The sequence below is a fragment of the Apis laboriosa genome, unplaced genomic scaffold (genome assembly GCF_014066325.1).
Source record: "Apis laboriosa isolate Shangri-la unplaced genomic scaffold, ASM1406632v1 scaffold34_cov151, whole genome shotgun sequence".
NCBI classification, from domain to species: Eukaryota; Metazoa; Arthropoda; class Insecta; order Hymenoptera; family Apidae; genus Apis; species Apis laboriosa.
Window position 1 is genome coordinate 5296411 of NW_025222928.1, and position 15207 is coordinate 5311617.

The 15207-nt window shown below is 21.4% G+C and overlaps 5 protein-coding genes across 5 annotated transcripts in view; 3 read left to right on the plus strand and 2 right to left on the minus strand.

The window, feature by feature from the left end:
- Positions 1 to 1949: 1949 nt before the first annotated feature.
- LOC122714809 (hydroxymethylglutaryl-CoA synthase 1) lies at positions 1950 to 4080 on the plus strand. Its single transcript, XM_043936488.1, has one exon. It carries the CDS (start codon positions 2581 to 2583, stop codon positions 3940 to 3942), a length of 1362 nt encoding a protein of 453 aa, XP_043792423.1. The 5' UTR covers positions 1950 to 2580; the 3' UTR covers positions 3943 to 4080.
- A 1152-nt stretch (positions 4081 to 5232) lies between these two features.
- LOC122715001 (ras-related protein Rab-43) lies at positions 5233 to 6839 on the minus strand. Its single transcript, XM_043936858.1, has 5 exons — positions 6541 to 6839; positions 6114 to 6198; positions 5949 to 6047; positions 5721 to 5878; positions 5233 to 5617 (listed from the first exon to the last, which is right to left on the minus strand). Exons 1-5 carry the CDS (start codon positions 6748 to 6750, stop codon positions 5510 to 5512), a joined length of 660 nt encoding a protein of 219 aa, XP_043792793.1. The 5' UTR covers positions 6751 to 6839; the 3' UTR covers positions 5233 to 5509.
- Positions 6840 to 7146: 307 nt separating this feature from the next.
- Positions 7147 to 8826, minus strand: LOC122714987 (complement component 1 Q subcomponent-binding protein, mitochondrial). The gene is made up of 5 exons (XM_043936827.1): positions 8524 to 8826; positions 8142 to 8292; positions 7831 to 8033; positions 7641 to 7729; positions 7147 to 7387 (listed from the first exon to the last, which is right to left on the minus strand). Exons 1-5 carry the CDS (start codon positions 8732 to 8734, stop codon positions 7238 to 7240), a joined length of 804 nt encoding a protein of 267 aa, XP_043792762.1. The 5' UTR covers positions 8735 to 8826; the 3' UTR covers positions 7147 to 7237.
- Positions 8827 to 9002: 176 nt separating this feature from the next.
- LOC122714960 (replication protein A 70 kDa DNA-binding subunit) lies at positions 9003 to 12384 on the plus strand. The gene is made up of 13 exons (XM_043936775.1): positions 9003 to 9198; positions 9284 to 9331; positions 9413 to 9609; positions 9703 to 9854; positions 10233 to 10323; positions 10443 to 10605; positions 10683 to 10887; positions 10950 to 11062; positions 11134 to 11300; positions 11400 to 11631; positions 11695 to 11778; positions 11889 to 12083; positions 12157 to 12384. The coding sequence occupies exons 1-13, from the start codon at positions 9169 to 9171 to the stop codon at positions 12268 to 12270; spliced, it is 1791 nt and encodes a 596-aa protein (XP_043792710.1). The 5' UTR covers positions 9003 to 9168; the 3' UTR covers positions 12271 to 12384.
- Positions 12385 to 13198: 814 nt separating this feature from the next.
- The window catches only part of LOC122715378, a 9882-nt gene continuing 7873 nt past the window's right edge, over positions 13199 to 15207 (plus strand). The window contains exon 1 of the mRNA XM_043937521.1: positions 13199 to 13311. Coding sequence (XP_043793456.1) covers positions 13302 to 13311 — 10 coding nt within the window. The 5' untranslated portion in view covers positions 13199 to 13301. The remainder of the gene's footprint in view (positions 13312 to 15207) is intronic.

The window sequence follows — 15207 nt, forward strand, 5'->3', positions numbered from 1 at the left end:
TTTGAAGTACAAAAATACAACAAAGATTATCTTCGAGAAATATAAAATTTTTCTCAATAATTTGTTATAAATTTTCTTATTTATTTTTTCAGAAAAATATAAAAACAAGTGAAATAATACTTGAGTACTTAAATTTTATTTTTCTCTAAAAAAACATTTCAAATAATTATTATAAAATGTAGAATTTTATATATTTCCAAAAACAAAAGATTTATTTCATTAATTTATGTCTTTGATTAATAATTAGAAAGAAATCTGTTTATATATTTCAATGTTGTATAACATGTAACTGTAAGATATCGAAAATCGACGAATTGAAATGTATCAATTATTATATGTGTACTTTAATCAGCAATGCTTATAATATTTAAATAGTTAATCGTCATAAATCGTGTGAACTATCACCTATGAACACACATATTATACATACACGTGAGTTACAATATAATAATAAAACACCAAAAAAAAACCTAAAGGCAAAAAATAGATAAAAATAAAAACAAACTATATTTTGCCGTACCAGATGAAAACAAAGCTGCCGCCGCTATCTTGTAGAACATGTTGTAATAATAATAATATTCAGAAAATCACAATTAGTACGTTATTACTATTATACTTTAGGATTATGTATTCAGTAAATTATATATAAAATTATGAAAAATGTTACTCCATTTTGAACCCGAGCCTTAAAATATTATATTTTATATAATTATATGCAGATAAAATATGTTCATATGCATGGATAATTTTTTAAATTATTTAAAATATTTATATTTACTTAAGAAAGAAACAGACGTTATTATTGTTTATATTATTGTTCACGTTATTAGTCCCTATGTTTGCGAATTATCCATTATACATATAACCATACATACATATAATAAATATAGAAACATAACCAAAGTATAGAGATATCGTAGACAAAACATAAAAGTTTAGCAAAAAATTTAAAATAATTCATTGAATATGACATAAAAATCTTATTATATCTATTATCTATGCTGCAATTTAATAGACTTATTATGCACAAATATTTTTGGATAAATTCGTTTATTTTTGAAAATTTTTTTCTAATTCAAAGTAATAGAAAAGCAAAAAATTATTCCGAAACCGATTCTTTTTTATTTTTATTCTTTTTTTTGTAAGATTGTATTATTTTTTATCATTATGACGCCATTCATATTAATAATTTTAATATATATATATATATATATATATGTCATACAATTTAATATTGTGGTATAAATATTAAAGATAAAATAGATATTACAAAATAGGTAAGTAATTTTTAATTAAATTTAATTTAGTCTGATAGTTCTAAAGTATCTCGAATATTATAATATGAAACGAAATAAATTAAATTTATGACTAGTAAATTATTTATATGAGATCGTGAACTCGATGCAATAATAATACATGTAAGTATATATTCTTTATATAACAGAAATGAAAAAAATGAAAAAAATTTTATTCCGAAAATTTCAGCAATCATCGTAAACAAAATATATTTAATTAGAATGCTTTGCTTAATTTATTCTAGATACTTATTTTCATTTACATCATTTCATCATTTACATTAATAGTACTTCATTCAATATTATACATACTTATATAACTTATCTACTATCTACTTATTATAATTTAAAATTATCTATTTCTAACAATTAAGAAGATATATCTGTTCATAAATTTTTCTTTAGTAATGTATATTTTATAATAATATTACTTTTACACTAAAAATATATATTAAAAATATTTATATATAAAAAAATATTAAAATAGAAATTATATTATATTTATATATTTATATTCATATTCGAATTACATTATATTATATTTCTTTATTATGGAAATTATATTTTAAAATCGTTTTTGATATTACAATTGTACATTTTTCTTTTTATTACGAAGTTTATTGTATTCAAAGATTATAAAAAAAAGATTAGATTCTTTGCAATATTTCTTTCAAATTCAAAATTTTAAATTACAAAGTCAATAAGCATTTATATAATATATTCGTAAAAAGAATCGAGTGAATTTATTATCCCCTCCAAGTAGCAATACGACTAGTTGATTAGGGAGTAATTCGATAAGATTTTGTTTGGAATTTAGTTTCTTAAGAAAACTGATTAGTAAGACAGACCTATAGCTGAGAAGAAGGGTTAAACGAGTTTTAATAGGAAGTGACCGTAATTTTCACCTGTCGAGTTTCACTTCTAACCTGAATTCATCATTGGATCTGTTTGTAACAGTAACATATCTGTTCTTGAAATATATATTTTCTTATTTAAAAGTTATAAATTTAAAATCATCAATATTAAAATTTTCGAAAATATTCTTACTATTTTCTCAAGATTACAGAATTAAGTGCTAAGAAAATATATAATAATATTAAAAACACGAGTTCCTCAGTGTATGATCAATAACCGGCATCACGTGTATTTTCAAATATATATCTTTTCTGTATATTGTTATGCACATAAAATATTAAAGATTATTTTTTAGAGATTATTTCATAAAAATATTAATATAGATTACAGAAAATATAATATATGATAAAATATTTTAAATAAATTAATCATGTGGCCAAAAAATGTTGGTATTAAAGCATTGGAAGTATACTTCCCTGCTCAATATGTTGATCAAACGGAATTAGAACAGTTTGATGGTGTTTCTGCTGGAAAATATACTATTGGCTTAGGTCAATGTAAAATGGGTTTTTGTAATGATCGTGAAGATATTAACTCTTTATGTTTAACAGTTGTACAACGATTAATGGATAGATATGATATAAAACCTGAAGATATCGGAAGATTAGAAGTTGGAACTGAAACCATAATAGACAAAAGCAAATCAGTTAAAACTGTTCTTATGCAATTATTTGAACCATATAATTGTACGGACATAGAAGGAATTGATACAACCAATGCTTGCTATGGAGGTACTGCTGCTCTTTTAAATGCTGTATCTTGGATAGAAAGCAGTGCTTGGGATGGCAGATTAGCTTTAGTTGTTGCTGGTGACAATGCCGTATATTCAAATGGAAGTGCTAGACCAACTGGTGGTGCTGGAGCAATAGCAATGGTAATTGGACCAAATGCACCTTTAATAATTGATCGTGGAGTGAGATCATCATGTATGAAACATGTATATGATTTTTATAAGCCAAACTTAAAGTCTGACTACCCTATTGTAGATGGACAATTATCAATTCAATGTTATCTTAGTGCATTGGATACTTGTTACCAGACTTATCGTAAAAAGGTGATAGATAAATACAATCATAATGTGACTTTAGATAATTTTGATTCATTTTTGTTTCATTCTCCATATTGTAAATTAGTACAAAAATCATTAGCTAGATTAGCCTTTATTGATTTTTTGAATACATCTAAAGAGGAAATATCCAAAAAATATCCAGAATTAGAAAAATTTCATGGTATTAAACTTGAAGAAACTTATCTCAATAAAGATATTGAGAAAGCATTTATAAATTTAAGTAAAAATATTTTTATGCAAAAGACACAACCTTCTTTAATGATACCAAGTCAAGTAGGAAATATGTATACCCCATCTGTATACAGTGGATTAGCTTCTTTATTAATTAATAAATCTGTAAAAGAATTAGCAGGAACCAAAGTGGGTGTATTTTCATATGGTTCAGGATTTTGTTCCACCATGTATTCAATAACAATAACAAAAGATTATAATGAAAAATCTGATTTAGAGAAAATTACTTCTTCACTTTCTTATATTAAACAACAACTTGATGCTCGTCAAAAAGTCTCTCCAGCTGATTATACAAAAGTGTTAGAGTTACGTGAACAGAATTGTCACACTGTACCATATACTCCTCAAAGTAACATTAAAAATTTATTTCCTGGAACCTATTATCTTGTACAAGTGGACGAAAAATATAGAAGAACTTACAATAGAGTATGAAATTTCTGTTAATCTTTACTATTTACTTATTAATTTTAATTTAATACAAAACAACAAAAAAAGTAAGATTAAAATTACTAAATCAAAAAAAAAAAAAAATGATGCATAATTATAATAAAATATTTTCATTAAACATGTTTTTATAGTAATACATTATAAAAAGCTGCATCAATAATACTAAAAATTAAAAATATATTATTTTTAAATCTTTTAAATATCTTTTAAATATATAATTTTTAATCTTTTTATAAATATTAAGATTTGATTAATATAATTTATATAATATATATTAATTACTTTTATAAAAATATATCTTTTTGTATATTTATTTATCACACTTTTTAATATATTATATCTTTTAAATTTTTTTTAGTAAAAAAACTATAATCATTGTGCTTCATATTGAATATTAATATGGAAATAAATAATACATTATGCTAATTTATATGAAAAGTCCTTTAAAAAAATATTCCTATGTAGTATATATTTTTTAATATTAATCTATTAATTCTATAAATATTAAAAAAGCAATAATAAAATATTAAATTTACACACACACACACGCGCGCGCGCGCACACACACACACACACACACACACATTTCTGATAGTATCTTATATAGCATGTATAGTTTTTATGCACATATTAAAAAGTGCCTTAATAATAAATTTTTTTTCATAAAGTTACATTATATATATGCGTGTGTATATACGTGTACATAGGAGAATATGTACATATAAAATAATATACCAAAATATACCGAAAATGAAACAAATTGCATATAAAAAAAATTATTCAATATGTTACATATTTGTTATATATTTGTTGATGCATATAAGTTAAAGATAATTACAAAATATTACAAAATATTAAATTTTTTTTATATATTTTATTAAAAAAGGGAAGTTTCTAGAATATATATTGTAATTTACAAGTGCATATTTATTTGACAATGTCTATATAAATGTTAATAAATAATTATTATTTAATATATTGTTTAATATTTATTTTCATATTTTATGTTATGTATATTTTATTTATTTTAATTATACAATAGATGCAACATTATTTACATTTTAGTAATTATAATATTGTAATAATATTACAAAATAATAGAATAACATTTCTTTTATTTAAAAAAATATATATTATTTGTGCTCATTGAGATTCATTTCATTAAAAATAAATATAAGCATGATATTTTGCTATTTATAAATAGTTGAAGTACATAATTGTTATTATTATATCAAATTATCAAAGCTAAGCATTTATATTTACAAATGTATACATTTAAAATATTCAATCTTAAATCTCTAATAATATTCTAGAAATAGTAATAATTTTCGAAATTAATACAAATCCATAATGTGTTTTGATTCTATAATTAAATAGTCACAAAATACTGGCTTAGTACCATAATTATTACTATTTTGTCATTATCAACTCATTTTTTTTAATATCACATTATTTGAATCGTTAGAAAAATATTGTACATTATTCTTTTTCATTTTATATACAAATTTAAATTTAAAAAAGATATGTATACCACTTGTTTAAAAACCATTACTTAAAATATTTTATATGAGCAGCTTGAACAGGAAGATAATTTTCTACTTGCACCAAGTCTAACAACTTCATCTTCGTTAGCATTTATTTGGCGATTTTCATATCGTCTCTAAAAAAAAAAAAAATTTATTCTTTAATATAATTTATAATATGATTTAAATATTTGAAATATTTATACATTATATATTATTATATAAAAAGTAAATGTTTACTTTAAGCTCAGATGCCAGATAAAAAAATATGGAATCTATATTGGTATTTTCTTTGGCTGATGTTTCTACTACTTGTAATACTTCAGGAAGATATTGGCAAAGAGCTTCTGCTTCACCTTTTTCAACTTCTCTGAGACTTTCTAAATCACATTTGTTACCTATAGGATTTTCATTTGTTAATAATTAACATATAGATTATAATTTAAAAAAAAAATGAATGAATCTCACCAATTAAAATTAATAACACATGTGATGAAGTATACCTTCGTACTTCTTCAACCCAATGTTGTAAACTTAAGAATGTAGATCTTTTTGTAATATCATAAACTGAAATATATTTTATTTTAATGATCTATGATTAAATGAAAAATAAAAGTTATATTTCTTACATACCAACAATAACACCATTAGCAGATCTATAATAACTTTGAGTTATTGTACGAAATCTCTCTTGGCCAGCTGTATCCCATATTTGTAACTATTACAATATTTTTAATAGTATATATTATATATATCATATATTTTATAACATTAACATTATTAAATTTATAAGACAATATTATTTGTATAAAATAATTCAAACTTTTTTTTTAAATTTATTTTATATATCGTATATTAAACTAATAAATTATTATAATATAATACATATCGTTTAAGAAAACTTACTTTTAAGATGAAAAAATTAAAATTACAAGTTTTCAAATAATTTTATTTTAAAAAAATATTAAATCTCGAAAATTTATTTATAAATAATTTTTAGGTTAAATATTAAAAAAATAAATAAATAATATTTTACTGATCATAGATCAAATAAACATACCTTAACTTTCTTGTCATCAATTAGTATAGTTTTCATGGAAAAGTCTACACCAATTGTATTTCCATGTCTTTCGATAAATGTACCAGATCGAAATCTTTGAACAACACATGTTTTTCCTGTACCACAATCACCAATAAGCACTATCTTAAATAAATAATCGAAATTTTCATCATTTGTGGTTATTAAATTATCCGGATCACGGTTCGACATTTCTCTTAATCGTCGAAATAGTTTATAAAATCGACGATACTTTGAAATCCGCACATCCAAACCATCTGGTTACTTACGCCATTGTTTCATTGAACTCGATCACTTTTACGAAATTTTTCAGTACAGTTAGTACATATAATGTATTCATTAAAGCTAAATTTCAATATTATTATTTTTCTAATTTAATTTTATATATAATATTGTCTTATATTATGCGAATAGAATTGTTAATTTTTTATAAAAATAAATTCTAGCTTTAATAAAATTTAAAAAAATATTAATATAAGAAATTTATTTTCATTAAAAAATTATTAATGGCATATAATACAATGATATGGATGTGACATGTAATTTTTATTTTCAAAAAAGAAAATTTTTTTCGACAAAAAGAGCATATTAGAATATTACATACATTTATTATAAACATATTTTTATATAAACGTATTCTATACCTAGTAAATTATAAATATAATAGAAGTTACAAACATTACTTTCCAGATGTGAATTTTGAAAGGCCTTCTAATAAACTAACATATGCTGTATGTTCATAACTTGTACTAAGATCAATTAATTTTTCTGCAAATTCATTTGAAATGCCTTTTTCTTCAAGATAGTTCATCAATAAATCATATAGATACTGAAACAAATATTGTATTTTTATATATAAATGTAAAAAAACAGCATTAAACTGATCATAAAAATATATAAAAAATTATTGTTAATTCTCAAATAATTAATTTTATCAATGATAAAATGATCCTATATTCTGAGAATGTTTTGTTTTTCCAAAGATTAATTATCAAATTGGTTAGTGAATATTCCAATTTGTACTCAATTCCTTGGTTTACTTATTATAAATATATAAGCAACTTTAATAATATATTACTTACCCCATCAATAATTTCACCTGCAACAGCATATACTTTGTCAGTATGTTCTCCTGTATATAAAGTGATTTCATCTATACCAAAAATATCATCTGAAATTAAATAATATCTGTATGAAGAACATATTCATTTCTAATTATATAATAATGCATATTAGTATGTTATTGTATAATATATTTATTATATTACTGACTGTAGCTTTCATTGGCACCTGATGCACCAGGTTCATTATTAAAAGAACAAGTGAATCCAAGAGTTTGATTTCCTCTTATTATATCTATTGTGAAAGATGGTTTACTTTTCATATCACCAATATCTGGATTATCATTTGTCATTTCAATATTAGGTTCAGATTCAGAATCAACTGTATGATTTATATTAAATGAAATCCTGATTCTATAAAAAAAAATAATTAATAAAGTAAAAAGTATATATTTTCTATACAAAATAATTCATGTTTTGTAATTTAATATTATTTTAGTATGATAAATATTTTTTTTTTACATTTCATTATCTTGCTTCTTTTCTAAATTAACATCTGCACCATCAAGTGATACTTTGAATCCATCTAATTCAGTGGGAATAGTTTTTAGTTTTTGGGCCTTCTTTTCTGCTATAATTTCTTCTGCTAAGAATTCCACAAGCTCCTTTTCAGCTAATAAATAAAAAATTATAATAAAGCAGAAAGATAATAATATATTAAAAATGTTTCAATATCAATTAATGATTAAAATACATGAACTTTATATTATTAATGATAATAATAAAATGTATATAATATACTATTAATATACATATATCGAAAAATATACTTAAAAGTATCGTTATAAATATACGATTTATTACTTATAAAATGATAAAATAAATTACGATACATTAAATATACCTTTTGAGTGAGAATTCCTGCAACAATTGTAATTACAAAAAACATTTTGATGTTTAAATAATTTTATCGGAACAATAGATGTAATTTGAGTTTGTCGAGAAACATTCCATAGTGTTCTTAATTGATTACATGTAATTCCTTTACTTGAAATTGTTGAAAATAAATTTTTAATTATCGATGAACGCAATGTATTTCTTATAATTCCATTCATTTTAATTATTATTACTATCGTCCTTTTTACTATTTGAATCCGTAATACCCGCAAAATGGTTTTCTTATAAACCAAGCACGAGGTAGAATGAATTTCTTCGTCACAAAACAAAAAACGTCTAGTTTATCCTTCCAGAACGAACTTTTGTATAGTGATTTCTAGTAATTTTCTGTTTGAAATAAAGATTGGAATTGATATGGAGAAGTTTTATATTTGATGAAAACTAGACATATATTTTACTAGCATCTTAATTTCATATATTCTTAGTTAATAACCGATAGAAAATTTCATATATTCTTACTTAATAACCCGAGGAAATTATAGGAAACATTTGCATTATTGTGTAAAAAATATTAACTTAAGAAACGTTCCTTAAGAAAAATCGTTAATTTTATTTGATATTTTATTATTCATTATTTTCATTATTGCATAAAATGTATTCGCTTACTGAAGGAGCATTAGACGTAAGTTTCAACATATTTATATTTTATAATTATTTTATTTTATAATTAATATTTAATTATGATAATAAGTTCTATTTAATTTTAGAAAATTATGAATGGTATCGATGTTGATAAACCGGTATTACAAATATTGGTAAATAATTTACTTAATATAATTTAATCTTAAAATAAAATATTTCAATATAAATGTGATAATTATATTATTATTTTATAGGGTCATAAAAAATTATCTAGTTCAAGTAGTGGAGAACGTTACAGACTTCTTGTATCTGATGGAAAACGAGTAAATTCATTCACAATGTTAGCCACTCAATTAAATTCAATGATAACGGATAATATATTAACAGAATTTTCTATTTGTCAAATAAATAGATATGCTATAAGCATGGTAAATAATGCTGGCAAACAAAAGTATGTAATAAATATTTAATATTTTTCATTTGATATAATTTTATTTCATTATTCATTTAATAAAATAAATAAAAAGAAATTATTGAATTTCAGACGAGTAATGGTGATATTAAATATTGATTTGAAAGTTCCTGGTGATGAAGTTGGACATAAAATTGGAAATCCCACAAATGCTGAAGCTGATGGTGATTCTAAACCACAAGCACAATCTGTACAATCTGCACAATCAGTTCCTCAACAACAGAGTAATATAAATTAATAAATTAATTAATTAAAAATTGCATTAAATGTTATATATTTGGAAGCCAATAATGAAATTACTCAGGAGCAGAGTAGTATTTTTATTCTAGAAATTGATTTAAGCTTGAAAAAGATAAAAAAATAGATTAAAAAAGAAAGTAAAAGGAAGCAAAATAAATTTTTTTGCCCATAGTATTTCTTTTATGTGCATCTATTTTTTTGCTCATGTTATATTTATTCTCTTTTTTTATTTATTGATGAGATTCTATTGAATTCAACATTTAACCAAGTTAATCTTAAAGAAATTTAATTGAGCATTATTCTAATATTATCTTTATTATTATAATATTTTAATTTTCTAAGCTAATTAAAATTATTTTCAGCTAATTTAAAGTCAAATCATAATATGCAACAATCTTCTACTAATAACATATCAACAACACCAATTGTTGCATTGAGTCCTTATCAAAACAGGTATGTTCAATTATTTTTGTTTTAGTGTTATTATTATTTCATAATATATTATATTATTATATATTCATAATATATTATATATTATTATTTCATAATATCTTGAACAATTATTTATGCAGATGGGTAATAAAAGCACGAGTTGTTAGTAAGTCTAATATCAGAACATGGAGTAATTCACGTGGTGAAGGAAAATTATTTTCCATGGATCTTATAGATGAAAGTGGAGAAATTAGATGTACAGCATTCAGAAATGAATGTGATAAATTCTATGATATGCTTGAGGTAATTATTACATATAATTATTATTTAAATTTAAATTTTTCAAATTGTCTTTGAAAATCTTATTATATTTGTTATAGATTGGGAAAGTGTATTATATTTCCAGAGCAACTTTAAAACCAGCAAATAAGCAATTCAACAATTTGAAAAATGATTATGAGATGACTTTAATTGGTGATTCAGAAATTATTCCATGCCATGATAGTGGAGATGATATTCCATCTCTACAATTTGATTTTGTGTCAATAAATGACATAAATAAAAAGGAACAAAATGATATAATGGGTAAAAATTAAATTGAAATAAATATGATTTATATTATATTAATCATAATTCGTTTGTTATAGATATTCTGGGCATTGTAAAAAATTCTGGAGATTTACAAATATTAACATCACGAAATTCAGGTAGAGAATTAAAGAAACGAGACGTCAATCTAGTTGATGAAAGTAATACTATGGTAAAAATTTCATTACATGATTAAAGAATTTATTATAATTCAAATAATATGATAATTAAATAAATTGTTAGGTAACACTTACATTATGGGGATCACAAGCTGAAGAATTTGATGGAAGTAGTAATCCAGTTTTAGCTGTAAAAGGAGCACGTATTACCGAATTCAATGGAGGAAAGAACTTATCTACTCTTAGTTCAACAGTTCTTCAAATTGATCCAGATCTTCCAGCAGCACATAGGTTATAAAATTATGAATTTTTAAGAGAAATATTGTTATAAAAAAAATTATATTATTTCATATATACATATAAAATAATTCTATTTTTTATTTTAATTAGATTACGAGGTTGGTTTAATACAATGGGTCGCAATGAAGAAGCTACATCACTTTCGAAACCATTTGGAAATACAACTGGAGTAAGTGAATTATGGATAACATTTCAGGAAGCAAAGGATATGGAATTGGGTTATAAAAATTCTGATATATATACAGTAAAAGCAACTCTTAATATGATACGCATGGAAAATGCTATATATAAAGCTTGTCCTTCTGAAAATTGTAAAAAAAAGGTAATTATTTTATATACACTTTTATAACTATAATAAAATTTATTATTCAATCAAATTTTATAGTTAGTAGATCAAGCAAATGACATGTATAGATGCGAAAAATGTGATAAAGAATATCCTAACTATAGATATCGTTTACTTGCAAATGTAAGTGAATTTTTTTTTGTTCATTTAATTAATAATTAAATATTTTAATTGTTCATTTAATAATTAAATATAGAAAATAATTTTAAATAATCTATTTAATAATTTTCTAGATAAGTTTGGCTGATTGGACAGATAACCAATGGGTCACAGCATTTAATGATGAAGCAGAAAAAATATTAAGTAGTACAGCACAAGAATTAGGAGAATTAAAAGAAAATGATATTGATGCTTACTCTGAAAAATTTAGTGAAGCAACATTCAAAAGTTTTATATTTAAAATAAGAGTAAAAGTAGAAGTTTTTGGCGTATGTTATCATAATATAATTTCAATAATTTTTTATAAATTTTATAATTATTAATATGTTTAATTATTTACAGGATGAGAATAGATTAAGAGCAACATGTCTTGGTGTATCTCCAATGGATTATAAATTATATAATAATCATTTAATAACTCAAATTAAAGAACTAGTTGGTATTGGTAAAGCATAATGTTATTTCATTGTTTATAATTTTTTTAGATATGTAATTATTGTGTATGTGAATTTACAAGAAAATTTTTATTTTTAAATATATAGGTATTTTCTTATATTATTAATTCATGTAATATAAATAAATAATGTAATCACAAAAAAAGATATATCTTTCTATATAAAAAATAATAAATTATTAACATTATTATTATTATTATTATTATTTGATTTATTTTAAGTCAATTACTGAAATTATTAATGACTATTGAAATTTGGTAAAACATTTTTTTTAAAATAAGAGAAATGAAGAACGTATATTCAATTGATGTCCTATATTTTGTATTGATAAAGATAAAAATTGTAAAATCTCGGTCATCTTCAAACTGTCGTAAATAAATTTAAAACAAACAAAAAAAAACCAAGAATAAGAATTAATTATTAGCATCATCTGTTAAATATGAAAGATATCAAAGATAGGATAAGATAGAATAAAAATTATCATTATTTTAAATCACAAACTAAATATAAGACTCTATAATATTATTTATAGCATTCTAAAAATAAATGATTTCCATATTTTTATATTATTTTTATTTTTTTTTCACTATTTGTTCTCCTTCTTAGATAATGTTAATTTCCAAAATTAAGATAAATAAGTACTCTGAAGATATAATAAATAATTTTTATCCTATCTTTGTCTTTTTTCTACTTTGTATTTTTTTTTTTTGTTTTTTTTACCTAATTAATAAAATTTTGATTTATTATAAAAAATGTAAAATAAATATATAATATAATATATATAAAATTCTAAATATTTTTTTAACATTTTGTATCTAAAAAAAACATAATTTAATAATTTGATTCAACTTAATTATCATTCGTAAATTATTGGCTTGAAAATTTTGCATTAGATTTATAGTGCGCATGCGTAAACTACTTACCTTCGTAAAGCGCTAAAATGATGTGCTCGTCGCAGTACAAATTGAACCTTCGTGTCGAGAAAGTTGTTCCTCCCGTGTAAAAAAAATTTTCATTGTTATTCAGAACAGAATGGCTATTTGTAAGTACATTTTTATATAATTTATTATAATTTATATTCTTTAAGTGAATGTTAAAATTTATTTTTTTTATATGTAAATAAATAAAATTAATTAATTATAATATGATAATTAATTCATTTTGATATGAAATTTGTATAATCATTATTCATTAATATTTTAAATATTTTATTTTATGTTTATAAAATAATAAATAATATGGAAAACATTAAAGATAAATGTAAATGTTATTTGAATAAATAATTTGACATAATTATTATTAAAATATAAATATATATAGAAATATTCTATATTTATTCAATTTTATTTCTATGAAATTTATAAAAGTAATTTATAAAAATTTCATTTTTTCTTTGTATTAAAATCAATTAAAAAATATTGAAATATCTGTTTGAAATAATATTTTATTATCAAACTACTTATCAAACTAGTAATTATTATAAAAAAGATACTTATAATATAAGATATTTGTAAAGATGTAAGATATAAGATACTTATAAAATATTGAATTCTTTTTATATTTCTTTTTATATTCTTTCTATATTTTATTTCTATATAAAACATTATTATGATTTCAAAATTTATTTTTAGATATTATAGCATTTAATCGTAGCATTTAATATATTAATAAAATAATTATATTAATTCAATAAATTATTATACTTTAAGGCAATATTTTAAGAAAAAAAATAATATAAATATGATTAAAATTTTCCAAAAAATTATTCATTTTTATCGATCAAATCAAATATTAAATTTCTAATGTATCACGATAAAAAAAAAAAAGAAAAACAAATATAAAATTATGATCCTCTCAAATATATATAAAAAAACTTTTGAGAATATCGATTAAAGTAATAAATAGATAAAATAATAGTTGTAACTTATTGATAAATTATTGATAGAATTGTTAAAAAGAAAAAAATATTTTGAAAATTTATATATACATATACATAATCTTTTTTCTAGTATCTAGTTAAATAGAATATATGAATGTAGTCGTGCCGGTTTGACAAGCCAGCCGGCCGGCTTTCTTATTAGCTGTAAGATTTCACAAATTTGTACTTCATGCTATTTTCATTAAAAAATAAAAATGTCCTTATTTAATCTAGATTTCTTGAATCTTGTAAAATATGAAACAATATTTCATTTTTCTATATAGAATACATTATTTTATGTCTCAGTATTCAGAATATAAACAAAGAAACGATCTTTTGTTTTTTGACAAACTTTTTTTATAGCAGGAAAAATATAACAGAACTGTTATATAGAGATGATAAAATTATAATTTTGGTATTACATCATTTCTATAGGATCTTTTGTATTACGCAACTTGTATTTCTACTATTTCTTGTGAAAAACCTTTGTTTATTTTTTAAAATTTATATAATATATACAAATTGAATTTTAATTATTTAAAAGGAATATATTTCCATTTATAATTATGTTATTACATTTATTGTATAATTATGTCATTACATTTTGTTATTAAAATTTTTTTTAGTATAATTTTTTTATTAAAAGAAAATAAAAAAAATTTATTATAAGTTTTTCAAATAAGAAAAATGTACAAAAACTTCGATTTTTTAAAGATATAATTAATTATTTAATTTTAACAGTGTTTTAAGTTAAACATATTTTTTATATTAGACTGTTAGATTGTGCGACTTACTTTGTTGGCAAAGGAAGAGTTGCTATGCGAGGTCAATGACAGTGAAACAGGTAGTAGGATTGCTAGATACGACTAAATCTTATTATGATGGAACATAAATGAAAATGAAACATGATTTACATTCATTAAAGATATGACACACAAAAACTTAATAAAAAAGTTGTATGTATATTTCCTATAATATATCAAAATACTTACGTTCATAAAATGTTAATATATATATATA